This window comes from Oculina patagonica, chromosome 12, assembly GCF_052425735.1.
Source record: "Oculina patagonica isolate OP01 chromosome 12, crgOcupat, whole genome shotgun sequence".
Taxonomy (NCBI): Eukaryota; Metazoa; Cnidaria; class Anthozoa; order Scleractinia; family Oculinidae; genus Oculina; species Oculina patagonica.
This window is the reverse complement of record NC_135769.1, coordinates 8,526,357-8,542,579: the sequence shown is the minus strand read 5'-3', so window position 1 is coordinate 8,542,579 and position 16,223 is coordinate 8,526,357. Positions and strand designations below refer to the sequence as shown.

General features: G+C 37.7%; 2 protein-coding genes across 4 annotated transcripts; both read right to left on the bottom strand.

The window, feature by feature from the left end:
• Positions 1-6,379: 6,379 nt before the first annotated feature.
• Positions 6,380-9,331, bottom strand: LOC144633323 (small cysteine-rich protein 5-like). Its single transcript, XM_078492208.1, has 5 exons — positions 9,220-9,331; positions 8,757-8,836; positions 8,186-8,332; positions 7,137-7,266; positions 6,380-6,587 (listed from the first exon to the last, which is right to left on the bottom strand). Exons 2-5 carry the CDS (start codon positions 8,827-8,829, stop codon positions 6,578-6,580), a joined length of 360 nt encoding a protein of 119 aa, XP_078348334.1. The 5' UTR covers positions 8,830-8,836; positions 9,220-9,331; the 3' UTR covers positions 6,380-6,577.
• A 1,865-nt stretch (positions 9,332-11,196) lies between these two features.
• Positions 11,197-12,902, bottom strand: LOC144633337 (small cysteine-rich protein 2-like). 3 transcript variants are annotated; one of them, XM_078492227.1, is made up of 5 exons: positions 12,799-12,902; positions 12,400-12,467; positions 12,224-12,307; positions 11,859-11,988; positions 11,197-11,399 (listed from the first exon to the last, which is right to left on the bottom strand). In XM_078492227.1, exons 3-5 carry the CDS (start codon positions 12,294-12,296, stop codon positions 11,387-11,389), a joined length of 216 nt encoding a protein of 71 aa, XP_078348353.1. In that variant the 5' UTR covers positions 12,297-12,307; positions 12,400-12,467; positions 12,799-12,902; the 3' UTR covers positions 11,197-11,386. The 3 variants fall into 3 exon arrangements, with proteins under 3 accessions (XP_078348353.1, XP_078348352.1, XP_078348354.1); XM_078492226.1 differs by having other exon boundaries at positions 12,429-12,467; XM_078492228.1 differs by having other exon boundaries at positions 11,859-11,985; positions 12,429-12,467.
• Between the last annotated feature and the right edge of the window lie 3,321 nt (positions 12,903-16,223).

The following is a 16,223-nucleotide window of genomic DNA, read 5'->3' as shown; positions in this document are numbered from 1 at the left end:
TTTGTCTACTCGTCTCTGATGATGAGCTTGTGACTTGACTGCACAGACTTGTTTTATTATAAGGAAAACGCTGAACAACTCGAGACTGTTGCCACAGGCGTGGAGGCTGAAATAACCAAACCGTAATAGGCCTTATTCGTATTCTCGGTATTGGACTGGAACTAGCTTGCAATGGAAGCTAATGCGGGTAATCTTTTCAAATGCAAATGACATGAAGCTGTTTTTAATGATATTCCCCCGCATGAGCCTCCATTGCAAGCTAGTTCCAGTCCATTATCGAGAATACGAATATGGCCTATTCCCCGAATTGTGCGGTAATCTATTAGAGTACCTTAACAATTGTTTTAGAAGTTCCAAAGTCCTCGACTAGAAGTGAAAAATTTCACAGAAGATTCCAAAGTAAATTTTATAATAATTGTTCACAATAACTTCAACCTCTTCGCTATCTTGTACACTTAATCTTAGTAATGCCAACTTCGTTTGTGATTAGTATATTGCTTTGAAAATTTCCCTGTTAATTCTATTAGCGCGTAGACCTTTCTGGTTATTCTTCTACCTAATCTTTTCTCATACTATTCGGCCACGCCAAGATAAGTTTCTTGCTCACATGACAAATCTATGGTACTCCACACCTCTTCGAAGAAAAGAAGTACCATGAATGTTGTTCACTGTTACATCTGCCTTGCTTCGTTCCCTGCAGAATCTCATGCAAATTTTTATAATTAAATCACCTAAGTCAATTTCCAAATATTTTGCATAAACTAACCCAAATTTCCTTGTCTCGTGAACACGTCATGGAAAGGGAAAAATCCCATTCAAGGGTGATTGAACTTTAATCGCGTGGCATCTTTCTCTTTGTTGTCATTTAAAGCTTAGCGAAAAAACAAAGCTTTTGATTTTTCTATTCATATCTGATGATTTGCTCGTGACGTGACTAAACAGTCTTCAGTTTTGTGAGAAGGACTGTTGATAAAGGCGTGGAAAATAGAATGACTCAAACCGTGATTTCCCGAATTGCCTTTTTAAATCCAAACTTCGCTTATTTCCTTTATATAGGAAAACATTTCTTTACCAGGAAAGTTCGGAAGTAGTTTAACAACTAAATGTATTGTTCACAATAACTTCAACCTCTTCGTTCTTTCATACATAATTTTTTTTGCACTGTTTATGTTTCTGACGACAACATCTTTTGCGATAGTGCTAAACAAAAATTAGTACACCATTCTGATTCATTTCTTTCAATCTTTTCTCAAAATATTTTGCGAAGGCGAGATTTGTTTCACAGATGTCACAGATCTGTGATATCCCTCACACCTCTTCGCAGAAAAGAGGAACTACTCAACCGTGGATGTCGTTCACTGTTGCAACACGCAGGTGATGTCTTGCTTAATATTCTCTGCAGTATTTCACGCAAATGTATATAACTAAATCGCCTGAGACAATTTCTCAATTTTCTGCATTTGATATGTTTTTGTCCTCTTCCGGGTATAGATTTATAAAAGGAAACTGACTCGTGGAGTGGAATACGTCATAGAAAGGGAAAAATCCCTGATTAAAGGTCACCGTTCAGTGTTGTTTCCAATAGAACACACGTTTGTTTTCTAAGAAATAATTAGCTTCAATTTTAATTTTAAATTAAAGCGAAACTCCTCCACGTTGAGACATCGACTGAAATTTCACGAAAAATGCCACTTCAACTGGATGGTTTTAAAAAAGCAGTTCGATATATGCTTATGACATATTTTATGACAGGGCAAATATTGGTTCCGAACTGTTGCACCTGAAGTACTGAGCTCACACGATCAGAGTGCGAAGCGCAAAACCGGAAACGAGAAGCGAACGACTTCAAGAAAGTCTAGTTTATACCACAGGCTTACCATCTTATGTTTGTGAGGACACGGCATGCCCATATGAATATTTAAATTTCTTCACTAATTGCTATTGTATATATTTAAGCTTTCTAAAATCGGCTTTTACGACTCGTATTTGTAATAAAATAAAGTAGAAAAATTTTCGAATTGTTTAGGTTTGTTCTTATGCCGTTTTCTTGGCGATTTGTAGCGCGCGAGAGCTGTTTTGGGAGTTTAAATTTTTGACTCGTGTACTGAATACAAATATTTACACAAGGCGTGCAACTTGGACATCGAATAATCCGGTACCGCCTCTGGAATGTAGCCGAAAAATCAAATTTCCTCGAATCGCTTTCATCGGAGATCCCGGTCCTCGAAAGAACAGTCTTTGAACTATAGTCTGGCCTAATTTAAGTGCGATCGGTGCGCCCCGTTGATCTTTTGAACTAGCTGGAATATCAAATTAGGTCGTAAATTTGCCGATTTACAATGATCTGTACCACCTACTTGGACAATTTATGCAATATTTGCTGAAATTGGTCAAAATTACTACCTATGCTCTCCCCAGAAAGCAGAACGTGTTTCACTGCAAACGTCGTCTGGGGTACCCCAAAGAAATACTGCTCAGAAATCACGACGGCGAAGCAGAAGACAACGTGAACTGGAAATGTAATTTGCACCTCGACTTCTTGTTTTTTAATTATATATATAAAAAAATTACACTCAAACTCGATAGTTTACTCAACAAAATTCACGTTATAGCGAGTACACATAAATTTTTCAGTTCGAACTGTCTTCGGCTTCGCCGTCGTGATTTCCGAGCAGTATTTCTTTGGGGTACCCCAGACGACGTTTGCAGTGAAACACGTTGTCTTTCAAGGAGAGGGGATATGTAATAATTTTGACCAATTTCAGCGAAAATTGCATAAATTGTTCAAGTAGGTGGTACAGATCATTGTAAATCGGCAAATTTACGTCCTAATTTGATATTCCAGCTAGTTCAAAAGAGCAACGGGGCGCACCGATCGCACTCAAATTAGGCCAGACTATAGTTCAAAGACTGTTCTTTCGAGGACCGGGATCTCCGATGAAAGCGAGTCGAGGAAATTTGATTTTTCGGCTACATTCCAGAGGTGGTACCGGATTCTTCGATGTCCAAGTTGCACGCCTTGTGTAAATATTTGTATTCAGTACACGAGTCAAAAACTTAAACTCCCAAAACGGCTCTCGCGCGCTACAAATCGCCAAGAAAACGGCATAAAAACAAACCGAAACAATTCGAAAATGTTTCTACTTTATTTTATTACAAATACGAGTCGTAAAAGCCGATTTTAGAAAGCTTAAATATTTACAATAGCAATTAGTGAAGAAATTTGAATATTCAAATGGACATGCCGTGTCCTCACAAACATAGGATGGTAAGCCTGTGTTTATACGAAAATAAATCAATTAGTTTTAAGGCGAGGAGGCAGAAGTATTCTTGGTTTTCTCGTGACGTCATCAAAATTCTAAAATCCACAATCGCAAGGCCCCTGAGTTTTTATTCTTCACTGGCTATTAGAAGTCCCTAATACATATCCTGTTGAAGGTTTTTAGCTCGATAGCATCCGCCGTCTTTAAGATAGAGCATTTTGAATTTCGGAGTTTCACGCCACACGACATCAAGATGGTCGCCAGAAGGCTGTCACGTATGCTTGAAAAAAATGCCTCATCCTGTTATTTTTAACAATCTGGACAGTTGAGGTTTTGCGAAAAGTGTTCATCTGAATGTTTACTTGTTCATGATGGTGATCTGACCGCTTTTTGTAGCAGAAGCGAATGCCAGTTGTTTTTGTTGATTTCCGGCTGACATGTAGGAGCCCAAGCAGTTGGGCTCCAACATGGCGTCTCCATACTGTGCTCGGTAAATTTGTGTGAAATACTTTGATGGATAACTCGAGTACGGAATACCGCACAGACCAGAGACTTGGACAAGTAGTTTATATAGTAGTTTTCTACAACCTGTATATTCTTGATTTTTTTGACTCAATAGTTTTGGATTTATTTTTTCGCGGCGTGACAGTGAAAACCACCTATACAAGATATTGTCAGTCTTTTAGAAGGACAGCGACCAAATTTAAGCAGACTTTACCCGCTGGGATAGACAGATACTATTGAGATAGAAGTATTGGAAGTTGGCCTGATCAGAACCAAATTTCCGCAAGCTTTTACAGTCCACTTAACCGAGGGTCTCAATGGGGTGGTGGCTTTTACGGTTAACGGTAAAAATTTTGGCTGTTTTAAGGCTAACGGTTTATTTTATTCCATTACGGTTAACAGAAGTTAAAAATTAAATTCCATGGTTTTTAAAAGTTAAAAATTAATTTCCATTATTGAAAAACATATTTTTGGTCTTAGGACCATTCTGGGACGATGAAGTGACCTAGTCTGTTTTATTTAAAATTACTGACCGATTTTTTACGGTTAACATATTTTACGGCTAACGGTTAAAACTTTCCAATTTTACGCCTAACGGCTAAATTTTTGGCCGTTTTACAGCTAACAGTTAACCCCATTGAGGCCCTCTTACCCTACTGCAATGATGTTTTGTCCCTTGCATCCTTCAGGCTCCAGGCAAATTAATCAGTGCAGATGCACAACGAATTGTATACCATGTATTCATCATTGCGATCTGAAATTCGTCTACTAGAAGGCTCCAACTCTATTACGATTAGGCCTTGTGGATGGTGTTTTGGAAATAATTTTTGGCGCAAAAGCTTTGCTTAAATTATTGTAAAAGCGCGTTTTCTTGCCTGTTTGGTAATATTTTTATCTGACCACAATAGTTTAATTGCATCCGATCTTTCTGGAAAGAGAGACATGCTCAGTAAAACATGAACCATGCTTTAAAAATAACAGCTGTGATCACGCAACGTTACTTAAAAAGTTTCCAATTCTACTATGTTTTCGATCTTAGGCCTTGCGGATAATGTTTCCTTATTTTTGGCGCAAAAGCTCTAAAAGCTCTAATTCTTGCAAAAGTGCATTGTCTTACCTGGTCTGCAACGAACTGTCTATCAGAACATGCAAATGATGCAATGTGTTATGATGGCAGAGTAACGGTTACTTAAGATAGTTAAAGTTTAAAAATAATGATGACACACTTTCATCACCTCTTAATGCAACTTTCGAAAAGCAATAAAATCATTTATTGCTTGTTTCATATAGAACATTCCCCAGGGGGTGGGGGGGGGGGTGGGGGTACTCCGGCTTGTAAATGACGGGGATGATCAAATGGAGGCAAAACTCAGGACCCAAAAAAATCCCTAAGTCTTCCGACATTACCCGACATTACCCAAAAATAACCCCCCAAAAAATCCCTTGTCAAATTACCCCTAAATTGCCAGGAGGGGGGGGGGGGGGGCAATAATATAACGCAAAGAACACCATACAAAACTTGAACGCTTGTGTTTGTTTAGTCATCTTACCATAAATACGCCAAGCTTAAGGCCGCGCCAAGGCACTTTAGTTCGTTTTTAATACCCCAAAAAAATCCCCTATTTAAATCAAGTCACCCAAAAAATACTTGCCAAATTTTCCAACCCAAAAAAATCCCGGATTCGAGAATTTCAAACCCAAAAAAATCCTTGGATCATCCCCGTCATTTACAAGCCGGAGTACCCCCCTGGGGAACTTTCCTTGTTCTGAGATAGCATTGTCACACCACAGCATTGCCGTGACAAAAGCAGCATCAACTACAACAACAGTACATGTAATTCCACGAACTTCCTAGAAAAGGCGCCAATCGAGGAGAAGTAGTTTATTTTGACCTCTGAGATTGAGACATGAATAGAATGTTTCACATACACCAGACCCCACGGGAATCGTACCACATTGTATTGGATTGAACCAGTTTCCAAAAGGGTAGGCGTTATTTGGCTTTGCCCGCAATATTTTGCCGTATGACCTTGTTAAATTAAAGTCCCGGGGGATGGGAATAGGAGAATGGCTTTTATGTGCACTGTAAATTTCAGTGATTACCGTTTGTTCCCAGACAGCGTTTTCACGTCGCATGTGTCGAACACTGTTGTTCTCGAAATGATCCTCTACCTTTTCCAGAAATCGACCACATGCCAAACAGAACTACTGTCTTTTTTTATTGATCCTCGTTTATTTGTTTTAATGGCAGTCCTATGAATCTGGCTGTAGATCAAGACAATATTTGTCAGTTGATGAATTCGTACATCAACTGCAACAGCTGTTTATAATTAATCGTGCAAAACATTCAGTGATGTCATAAAGAAGAAGCGGTCGAAAAGAAAGCCTGAGAGATAACTTTGCCCAGTGGAAGAATAAACCTGCTAAACGAAGGGCACTTTCTTTTTTCTTCCCGTAGAAAAGCTTTCGAGAAGTCCCCTCCCCAACTGTCCACAGCAATTTTCACCAAACGATGCGTTAACGTCAAGATACCTCCATAAAAATATTTGAAAAGGATTGATATTTCTTTTCGTGTTACAGATAAAAAAATACTCATGAGACAACAACCGAGGCTCTGCTGAAGTAGCTTTAATTCTACTGCTTCCATTGCGACTATATAGCCGTACAAGAAGTAATTAATTTGCTTTCAATTAACCGCTATATCCTTCTTCATTATGCCCTCGAAGCATCCTAAACTATGTCTTCAAATTATGTATTTTTCTTCGCTTTGTTCTGATGCAGCAGTGTTCAGTAACCATCGCTAACTGGCTTCATTGATTCCTATAAAATAAAATTAAAAATCATTTTGTATTTATGACTGATCAAATTTCCTACAAATTAACTATTCCTATCCAGCTATACTACAAAACACTGACAAACTGCCCCCGCAGCAACAAAGTAACTGCCTGTTTTGGGTTAATTGCAAACGCACTAGTTCAGTTCCAATTTTATTATTATTGGTTTTGTTGTTGTTGTTTCCTTCACGCAGCTTTCAGTTTTTGCTATAGGGGACTCTACTAGCTATGAATTTACGAACACAAGAAATACGTTCAGACTACTTAGAGACAAAATGACAAAGGGTTCTTGATGAAAAACGTTCAATTCATCTGTTCTAAAAATGCCCTTCAGTCTATCATGAACTATGTGATTTAAGAAAATGGTGACCTCAGACAGACTTACTTGTGTAAGAGGCTAATCAGAAGGACCAGAAGTGTTTCATAGCTGCTCAATTTCAAACAACGAACTGAATAAATTGATCTGCTCTCTACGACACAAATCACTTTTTATAAAGACATGTAGCTTCTAGCATATTGACAGCTAAATTCTTACCGGCAGCAGCATTTGTTTGTCGCAAGAGGACAGTAGTACTTATTTCGGCAGTCAATTGGAATGTCTGGTGGGCAGCCATCTCCAACGAACGTGCATACTCCATGTGGATAGTCACATCGTTCAGTGGGTTCTGTAAAGAGAAATTTGTTTGAAACATAAATAAAGAGAAAGGAGGAGAAGCATAAGTGTCGAAGTTGCGTTTGAAATTTCTAAGCCTAAAAGAAAAAAAAAACGGGATCTGAACCCATGACTACTTGCCATTTTCTTTGTTGTTGGTATTGCCGTATAACTTACAATTAACTATACTTACATTACACTACAGAGTTACATTTTTCTTAAAGTTAAAATACACAAAACTAATACAGTGTATAAAGTTACTATTCATGTATAACAACATACAGTTGAGTAATAAATTGCCTTCGATTAATTAAATAGCTGCTTCAAACGTGAGCTTAAGTAGCGATTTAGTAAAACACTTTACAATAAAAATTTGCCGTAAGAGTCATTTGCTAAAAACATTATAATTTTCCCGGGGGGCCCCCCCCCCGCAAACGCCTACTATTAAACTCCGTTTAGAAAATTTAAAAAGACGACAACGTTTCTACTTTGACTTAACGTCATTCTCAAGCAAAAAAAAATATGTGATAAAATGTATAAATACTAAAACTAGAAAATGGAGATTAATTAATACAAGTTTTGTAAGAGTTTAGCACGTATGGAGCCGCCTGCGTATTCAAATTTGGTCGCAGTTTCTTTATAAATAGCATCTCGTAAATGAAGCAGTCAAATGAGACAGTCAAATTTTCAAATTTTGTTTTTAGCGAATGTCTTATCGCAAATTTTTATTGGGAAATGGGTTCGAAAATTATTAATTAGAGAGGAGATAGCCTAACAAAGTCTTCCATTTGTCATAATGAGCGTGGATTTTGTTATTTTCTTTAGCAACTAAACATTCAGGATCAAAAACTGCTTTCTGAGATTTTGTAAAACTGATTGCTAGGAAGAGAGTTGGTAAGTTTACATCTACATTTTTGCTACAGGTTGCTTACCTGGAGGCGGCGGCGCCCCTCGGCAACAGCATTTGTTTGTCGCAAGTGGGCAGTTGTAGTCTCTGTGGCAGTCATGCGGTATATCTGGTGGGCATGTATCGTTATAATAGACGCACACTCCAGTTGGCCAGTCGCATCTTGGGAGATCTGTAAATCAAAGTAAATTTGAAGAGGAATTGTTCAACAATGAAACGAGCATAGGACAAAGAAAAAAAAGAAAAAAATTGAGTCCCTGACGGGAATCGAACCCATGGCCCCCAGATACCGATATTAACTGTAAATAAAGTGAGGTAACGAACACAATCGCCACAATCGTTTTTTGCGTTCGAAATTGCAAAGAAGTCTTGATTTCAGTAAAGGGGCCCAACGAAATTTGAACCAATGACACTGACTTACAAGGAAACATAAATATTGATATCTAACCAATTTGCAATGTACGTGAACTGACTTAATCATCCAATTGAAAGGTTTGAAAAAAACACAAAAAAACTCTAATGCTCCTGATAGTTGATACTGAATCGTTCCACTTTTAAAGTAACATAAATTTGTTCTTAATGATTCACTTCCTTACCTTCGTCTCCCTGAGCAAACGCAGTAATCCCCAATGCAACAAGCAGCAAGCAGATATAAATCTTCACACACATGATTGAACTGCAACACAAAAATGTATGAATGGTATAACTAAAATTGAAATTGAAATTGAGAGAGAAAATATGCATAGTTATGATGTGTGCGGTCAGTTGGAACTTTCATGGAGCAATGATCGACTACGGTACCTAATCTCCAACAGGAGTAAATCAGCCAGTATAAAAGTGAATTTGTAGATAAAATAGAGCGACAAGACCTGCGAGATAATCCTATACTAGTATCAATTAAGAAAAATATTACCATCAAGAAAACAATTATTTCCTCCCACTTAATTAAAACTTCTACTTAATAAGCTTGACTTAACAAGAATCGACAAAAGATCATGATGCACTGTTGCAAAATTTTCAAGCTTCATGTTCAGGTTAACCAATGCAACATACACTTACATGCGAAACTTGAAGCAGCGAAGGTTTGAAGAAGAACAGGGTCCGATGCTCGACGATTTCCAACTGAGGGGAAGAACTCCAAAAGGCCTTTTATAATCAACAGTGGGCTGTGCATATTTGCACGCGCCAAACTCGTGACTGTTATTTTTAGCTTGTGACCTACTAACGAGCACAGACTTGTTCTGTGTGAACAATAGTTTTGGTCAGGTCGTGACAACACGGGGAATCCTCGTAATTTCAGGCTTCGACGAAAAGAACTTCAAAAATAACTTGTTTCCGGAATTAGTTGGAATTAACTACAACCTATCTCCGAATGAGCACGTTTTTCGATCTAAGAAGCAGTTAACGCTCCTTCAGACCCTTTTCTGGAAAAAAATAAGATTTTTAATTTTTCATGTCACGGTCTTCTGCAACTCTGTACGTTTGTCGAATAATTATTCATCCAATGACATCTCGCAGAACTTATGTCAGAAAATGCGACATTCTTTCTTCAGTACTTTCTGCCACATTTTAAAAAGCCATTAAATTACTTCATCGCAGTTCCACATAGATATATAGAGTCAAATGTTCCGGTTATCTGGGATTTGTGTAACTTCCGTTTGTTCCCAGGTATCATTGTCACACTACTTCACACTAACAGTGATGCTTAGAAAAACAAAGCCTGGACGCTTTCTTAGAAGGGACATACAGGTCAAGTATAGTCATGTATTGGTCTCTAAGACTGGGACAAGCACAGTAACAGATCGAATGGAGTTTTATTATTCCTTGCTACATTTTCTTCCAACAAACAATTGAACAATTGAACTAGAAAGCTCAAATGGGACAGCTGTAGACAGTGCTGTTCGGTACAGGTGCCAGAGCCCATTTAAAAATATGCACACATAAAAACTCATTAGTTTTGTTAAACTTCGCCTAAGAGGATGACCAAATACTAACACCAGACTGGACATGGGGATTGTAGATAGATTGCATGTTTTCTAATGAGGAGAAGTAAATCGATTACAATTAGAAAGATAGCGTATATGACCTCATTCGCCTTGTCTAATTCGAATCATTTTCGTTGCTTCCCGGACAGCGCTGTCACGTCACTTAGTAAACTGTAACTTACAGTGGTTTCTAGGAAAACACGCGATCTTTCAACGAAAGACCGTGCAGAAGGTTTGGTTTCCAATTATTTAAGATAAAACGCAGCTTTATTTTGTAAATCACTTACAAAAAGAAGTTGAATATAACTTCAAAATATTGTTCATATTCTCATGTCACGGTGTTCTGCAACTCTGCACGTTTGACGAAATAATTAACCCCGCATTAGAAAAAAATAAAATTATTTATCCGATGACATCTCGCAGAACTCATGTCGGAAATGCGACATTCCTTTCATCAGTTCTTTTTGTCACTTTCAAAAATCCGTAAAAGTACTTTGCCGCAGTTCCAGATAATATAGAGTAAAATGTTCCGGTTATCTGAGCTTATCTGGGATTTGAGTAACTTCCGTTTGTTCCCAGTTATCATTGTCACACTACTTCACACTAACAGTGATGCCTAGAAAAACAAAGCTTGGACGATTTCTGAGAAAGGGCATACAGGTCATGTATAATCATGTATTTGTCTCTAAGATTGGGACAAGCAAACTGTATACAATTTATAACACAACCATTATGGAATGGAGTGTTTTATCCCTAGGTACAATTTCTCCCAATCTTACAATTTACTAGAAAGTTCAAATGGGACAAAGGCTTGCCAAATGGAAGAGTAAACTGTAGGGTACCTCGATTCGTTTTCTGAGAAAGCTCTTATCGAAAGATGTCGACAATACGGCCTTTTCACTGGAAAGCACTTTTTCGTCACGATGTCTTTTGACAAAATAGGGAGAAATAAATGTCAGTGTCATAAATGGAAAAGTCTGAGGTTATTCCTATCGAGGACGTTCCATTTGATGTGTTGACAGAGCAATAATGACTTGTGCCGAGTAACAACTGAAGCTTTGCTGAAATTGATTTTATTCCACTGCATTTCGTGGTACAAGTATATAGGTAAATGAGATTTAATTAACAAATGAATTTTTTTTTTTTTTTTTCAAAATAATACTTGACAGATTGACTCAACGAAAACAAATTCATCGTTAACAATTTTATTTTGGTCGCTTCAGTCGCCTCACCAATTCGCTTCATGGCGGTGTCCTACAAAATAAAGAACATATTGTCATTATTACCCAAAGTATATCATTGCCAAAATGGCAGCAAATTACGATTCGGGTTCACTTTGATAAGAGGAAGTCAATATGCTACAAGTATAGTTACAAGGTCTTACAACGGATAAAGATACAATTTCCTTCAAGACATAGACATTTTTATAGCTCATAAACTGCAGTCAATAACCGACCAATAAAGTCAATAGACAACCAATTTCCTTCTTGCATGGTACTGCTAGTAACATTCAATTTCACACATCGTTGAATTAATTATTTACAATAGGCAAAAAGTGTGTCAGACTGGAGATAAATTATGTGCAGACTGCATTAACAAGGTGTAGAAATGTGATTAGCGAAGTCCTTTGGCTTATATCATTTTCCTTACAGTTAGAACCAACTGACTTGATTGTTCTATCTACTAATAACACATATCGTACAACGTCCATACCGGCAGCAGCATACGTTTGCCCAAGGTGAACAGTAATACTTATATCGGCAGTCATACGGGATATCTGGTGGACATCCATCATCAAGACCTACGCACACACCAATTGGCCAGTCGCGATGTGGAAGTTCTGCTAAAGTTTTAAAATAAAATGGAGTAAAGACATGACTGCGTTCCAGTTGCATTTGCAACTGCTTAGCCTAAATAAAACCAGAATTTGAACCCGACTTGAAATAATTATAATGGCCACTTGCCATTTGTCATGTACAATCACAACTCAGATCTGGTCGCAATCATGCATGTATGGGACTAAAACCTTAGCTGAATGAACGCATTTAATCAGGTGCTCTTATGGTCCACTTTCTTACCTGGGTTCTCCTTGGCATATGCAGTAATCCCCAAAATGATCAGCAACAAGCACACATAAAACTTTACACCCATGCTTTTATTTACTGCAGTGAAAAATAATTAGTATAGTTTGTTCGTAACTAAAAGAGCAAAGAACATTTATTTAGACCAAAGGGGTAGATCTGATTGCCCGTACTATGGAGACGTCCGTATTGTATAACTCACATGAAGATTGTATGGTTTCTCTGTGACGAAGTGAGGTGTCTGCAAAAAAGTAGGGACACAATTTATATAATAAGAAACATAAAAGTAAAAATGGTCTAAAAAATATCTTAACTAATTCATACTTGTACACCGTGAAGCTGTTAACGTGGATGTGCTAGTAAGATTTGCCTCATCGAACAGCTCGAACAGCAGTATGCTCGAGAGTGCAGTCATTTCTCCCCGACTTAACCGAAGGTATGAAGCACGGTAAAAGGCAAAGCAAGAACAACTTAATATTTCTTCTTGAATTCTCTGATTTTACCAGAAATGATTCAAGTCCACGATTCATAATGAAACATTTCAAAGCTTCACTTTCAACTAGGCCACCTACTTCACTTCCTTGTGAAATTTGGCAGAGCAAAGGCTTGAAGATGAACAGGCTTTTGACGGAAATTGTCTAATGCTTGACTATTTCCAACTGAAAGAAAGAACAACAAAGAGCGTCTTTATTTTTTTGTTATTATTTATGATGGGCTGGCGTGTTCACTCTTGTCAAACTCGTGACTATTATGGCTAACTAGCACAGACTTGTTCTGTGCGAATAATAGTTGGTCAGTTCGCGGAAACAAAGAAAAAATACGCGTTGTGTCAGGCTTAAACGCACTTCTTGATCTTAACATTAATAAAAGTTCTTTCTAATTCTCTCCTGAAAAAAAGTTTGGTAATTTTTCTTTTTCGTCAACCTCTGCATGACTGTCGATTTAAATGTCAAATTAAATAACGTTGCCATACGATGTACGCCGTCTTCAAATCACTGAAATTCCAAATGAAAAAAGCTATTTAATAGGTTTAGCCAAGCCTGAAAGCGGAGCTCTAAAATTATTCATTTCTTGAGCGCAGTACTGACTTGTAAATAACGACAACAACTTGAAGATCTCGAATTATCGCGTATTGCAAGCAAGAAAATACTGGTAGTGAATGGTTATTTTCTAATTTAACTGTATATGTTTTCTTACACTTTACTCTATTCTACCCACTTTCTTATAATGTAAAGGGATCAGCTCAACAAGTGTTATTGGCAGTGAAATGAATGAATAACTTTATTAACGTGTTGAGAATGTTTAGCTGAGAGGAAAAGTCCCCTTGAAATGAGGTAGCTAGCATCACTTCTACCCTTTTTAAAAATTATCTCCGTTTATGTGCATTCTCTTTTAAGTTACTATTAAGATATTTTTAGAATAATTCATAATGAATTTATCCTTGCTATTTTGTATGTTCTTGTACTTGTCTTTTGTGCAGTCGAGCTCATGGCTCGACTGCACACGACCTCTTCTGTTTTAATATGGCATGACTATGCCTGACTCGTGACCATTGCTGGACAGAACTTAGAAAAGCAGATTTCACTTTTGATATTTCGGAATCCAGAGCGACGTTTAAGACAGTTTCAAAGATCGGAATTCGCGATGCAATATACCAGTCAAAAACCTACGATTCCAAGCGTAATTTGTCACCTATGATATTAAAATGTAATCAAACGGTATACCTCGTGAAATTAGGAAATAATTTCACTTGCATTTTGACAAAAGGCGCGTGAAATTATTTCCTAATTTCACTCGTCACCATTAGATTACCAATACTTATTTTGTATTTATTTCTAAAAAAAATGTATTCCTGGGAAGGAGGAACATTTGTCGTGTGTCGAGATCTTCTACTTCTTCTTAGTACAAGTTGGATATCTCGGAAACACCGATTTGTTATGACGGTCTGAAAACATCAGACATCAGAGGTCATATGAGTTTATTGCAGACGAATACGTTACCTCGAAAGAGTTTAGTATATAAGAGAGAGCATCTTTTATTGTTTAACTCGTGCGAAGTTGCTGTCGCAAAAAACGCAAAAGCGTAGACTAGAATAACTTAGCTGGGTAATCTAGTAAATAAATAAACCACCCAGTGGCGATGCATTCTTTTTAGACACGTATAGCAATGCCAAGTTTTCATTTCTGACAATCGAAAATTTACAAGAACTTGTGCTAAAAACACATTTATGGCACAAAAGCTCTATTGAGGTTATCGTTCAATTGCTTTTACTTACCTGTTTTGTAGCACGTCTATCTGAGCTAAGGAGGAAATTATTTCACCAGGGTAAATATCAGCTCGGCGCCATCTTGCAAAAGTCATGTCAGAAATGTAACACACTTTCCTCAGTTATTTCTGCGATTTTTTTAAGCAATTAAATTACTAATCACCACAGTTCTATATAATATAGAGTCACATTTTCCGGGTTATCTGTGATATGAGTAGCTTCCGTTTGTTCCCAGCTGGTGTTGTGACGATACCACTCTCTAACTACTCACTAAAAGCATTTTTTTCGAAAAACCATTAAGCCATCAAATCAGGACACTTTCTTGAAAATAGCCTGCAGGCCGTGCATATAGTCATTTATACCATACCATAGAAAATACAGCCAATCAGAATACAGGAAAGCCGTTGTATATTCGACGGTATTCAACCCAACCTTCCCATCGTGCGCTGCGATTGTATTCTCGACGAAATTTAGTAAGCGTCTTTTCTATGGCATGGAATAAAATAGTTATGCAACACTTTCTCGTGGTATACTATGGAATATACCACTTGTCACTTGTATTTTCTCGGTATACACACTCGCCTAAAGGCTCGTGTGTTTTAGTATACCACTCGAAAGCGTTGCATAACTAGTATTTATATTGGCCTCTAAGATTGGGACAAGCAGAGTTACAGATCTAACCAGCATACAATGTATCCCTCATTATAGTATATTTAGATTTAAACTCGATTCTTAACCTCTGACCATTTTCTCGTAAAACATTCATTCTAGATCTGTAGAGGGCTCAAGTGGAACGGTTGTATATAGTGGTTTTTGATACAGGGTGTTAAAGCCGAATGTTTGGCAACAAGAGCTACGAGAGAGCTGGACGTCATCGACTTTCGAGGTCACATTTGATTCTTTGATTCTTTCAACAATTTAAAATAATACATTACAATGTTTTTTTCTCGGTTTCACTACTCAACATTCCTTTGTTTCGATACACTCAGAATTGACAACCAGTCTTGCAATATCGTTACACGTCTCCCAAGGAACTAAATCGCCATTTACAAACACTAGATTCCAAAATGGGGATTGTGAATAGATCGCGGGTTTCCAAATAAGGAGGAGTAAATCGAACAGATAACCTACGTGTCAGCTCTCAAGTTCATTTGCCTTTTTTCTTGATTCGAATTATTTCCGTCGATTGGGAAGCGCTGCCATACAGCGGATCCTGATCGGTCTCTGGGAAAACACGCGACCTTTTCTGAAAGACCATGCAGAAGATTTTGTTTCTTATTATTTAAGCTTAATTATGTATGTCATTTACAAAACTGAAGTTGACTGATCTTCGAAATGAAATTGACCTATCGACAAAATTCCCAATCAGTCAGTCACTCATTATCCTTTTAGAAATATTCACGGCTGATTGGCATTTATTCATTTAACCCTATTCAGACCGGGCCCCCCCCCCCCCCCCCCCCCCCTATGTAACTTCCAGAATATTTAAGCAATCACCATGAAACTTATAGGATGTATTGTACGTCCGAAACTCTTTCTTTTGGTATACGTCACGTGGGATAGTGACGTCACATCACGTGACAATTACATCATGATGTCAAAACAGCCGCCATCTTGGATCCGCCATTTTGGATTTCACAATTACATCATGATGTCAAAACAGCCGCCATCTTGGATCCGCCATTTTGGATTTCAAAATTTTTCCAAAATGCCAGAAAACCACTGAAAATC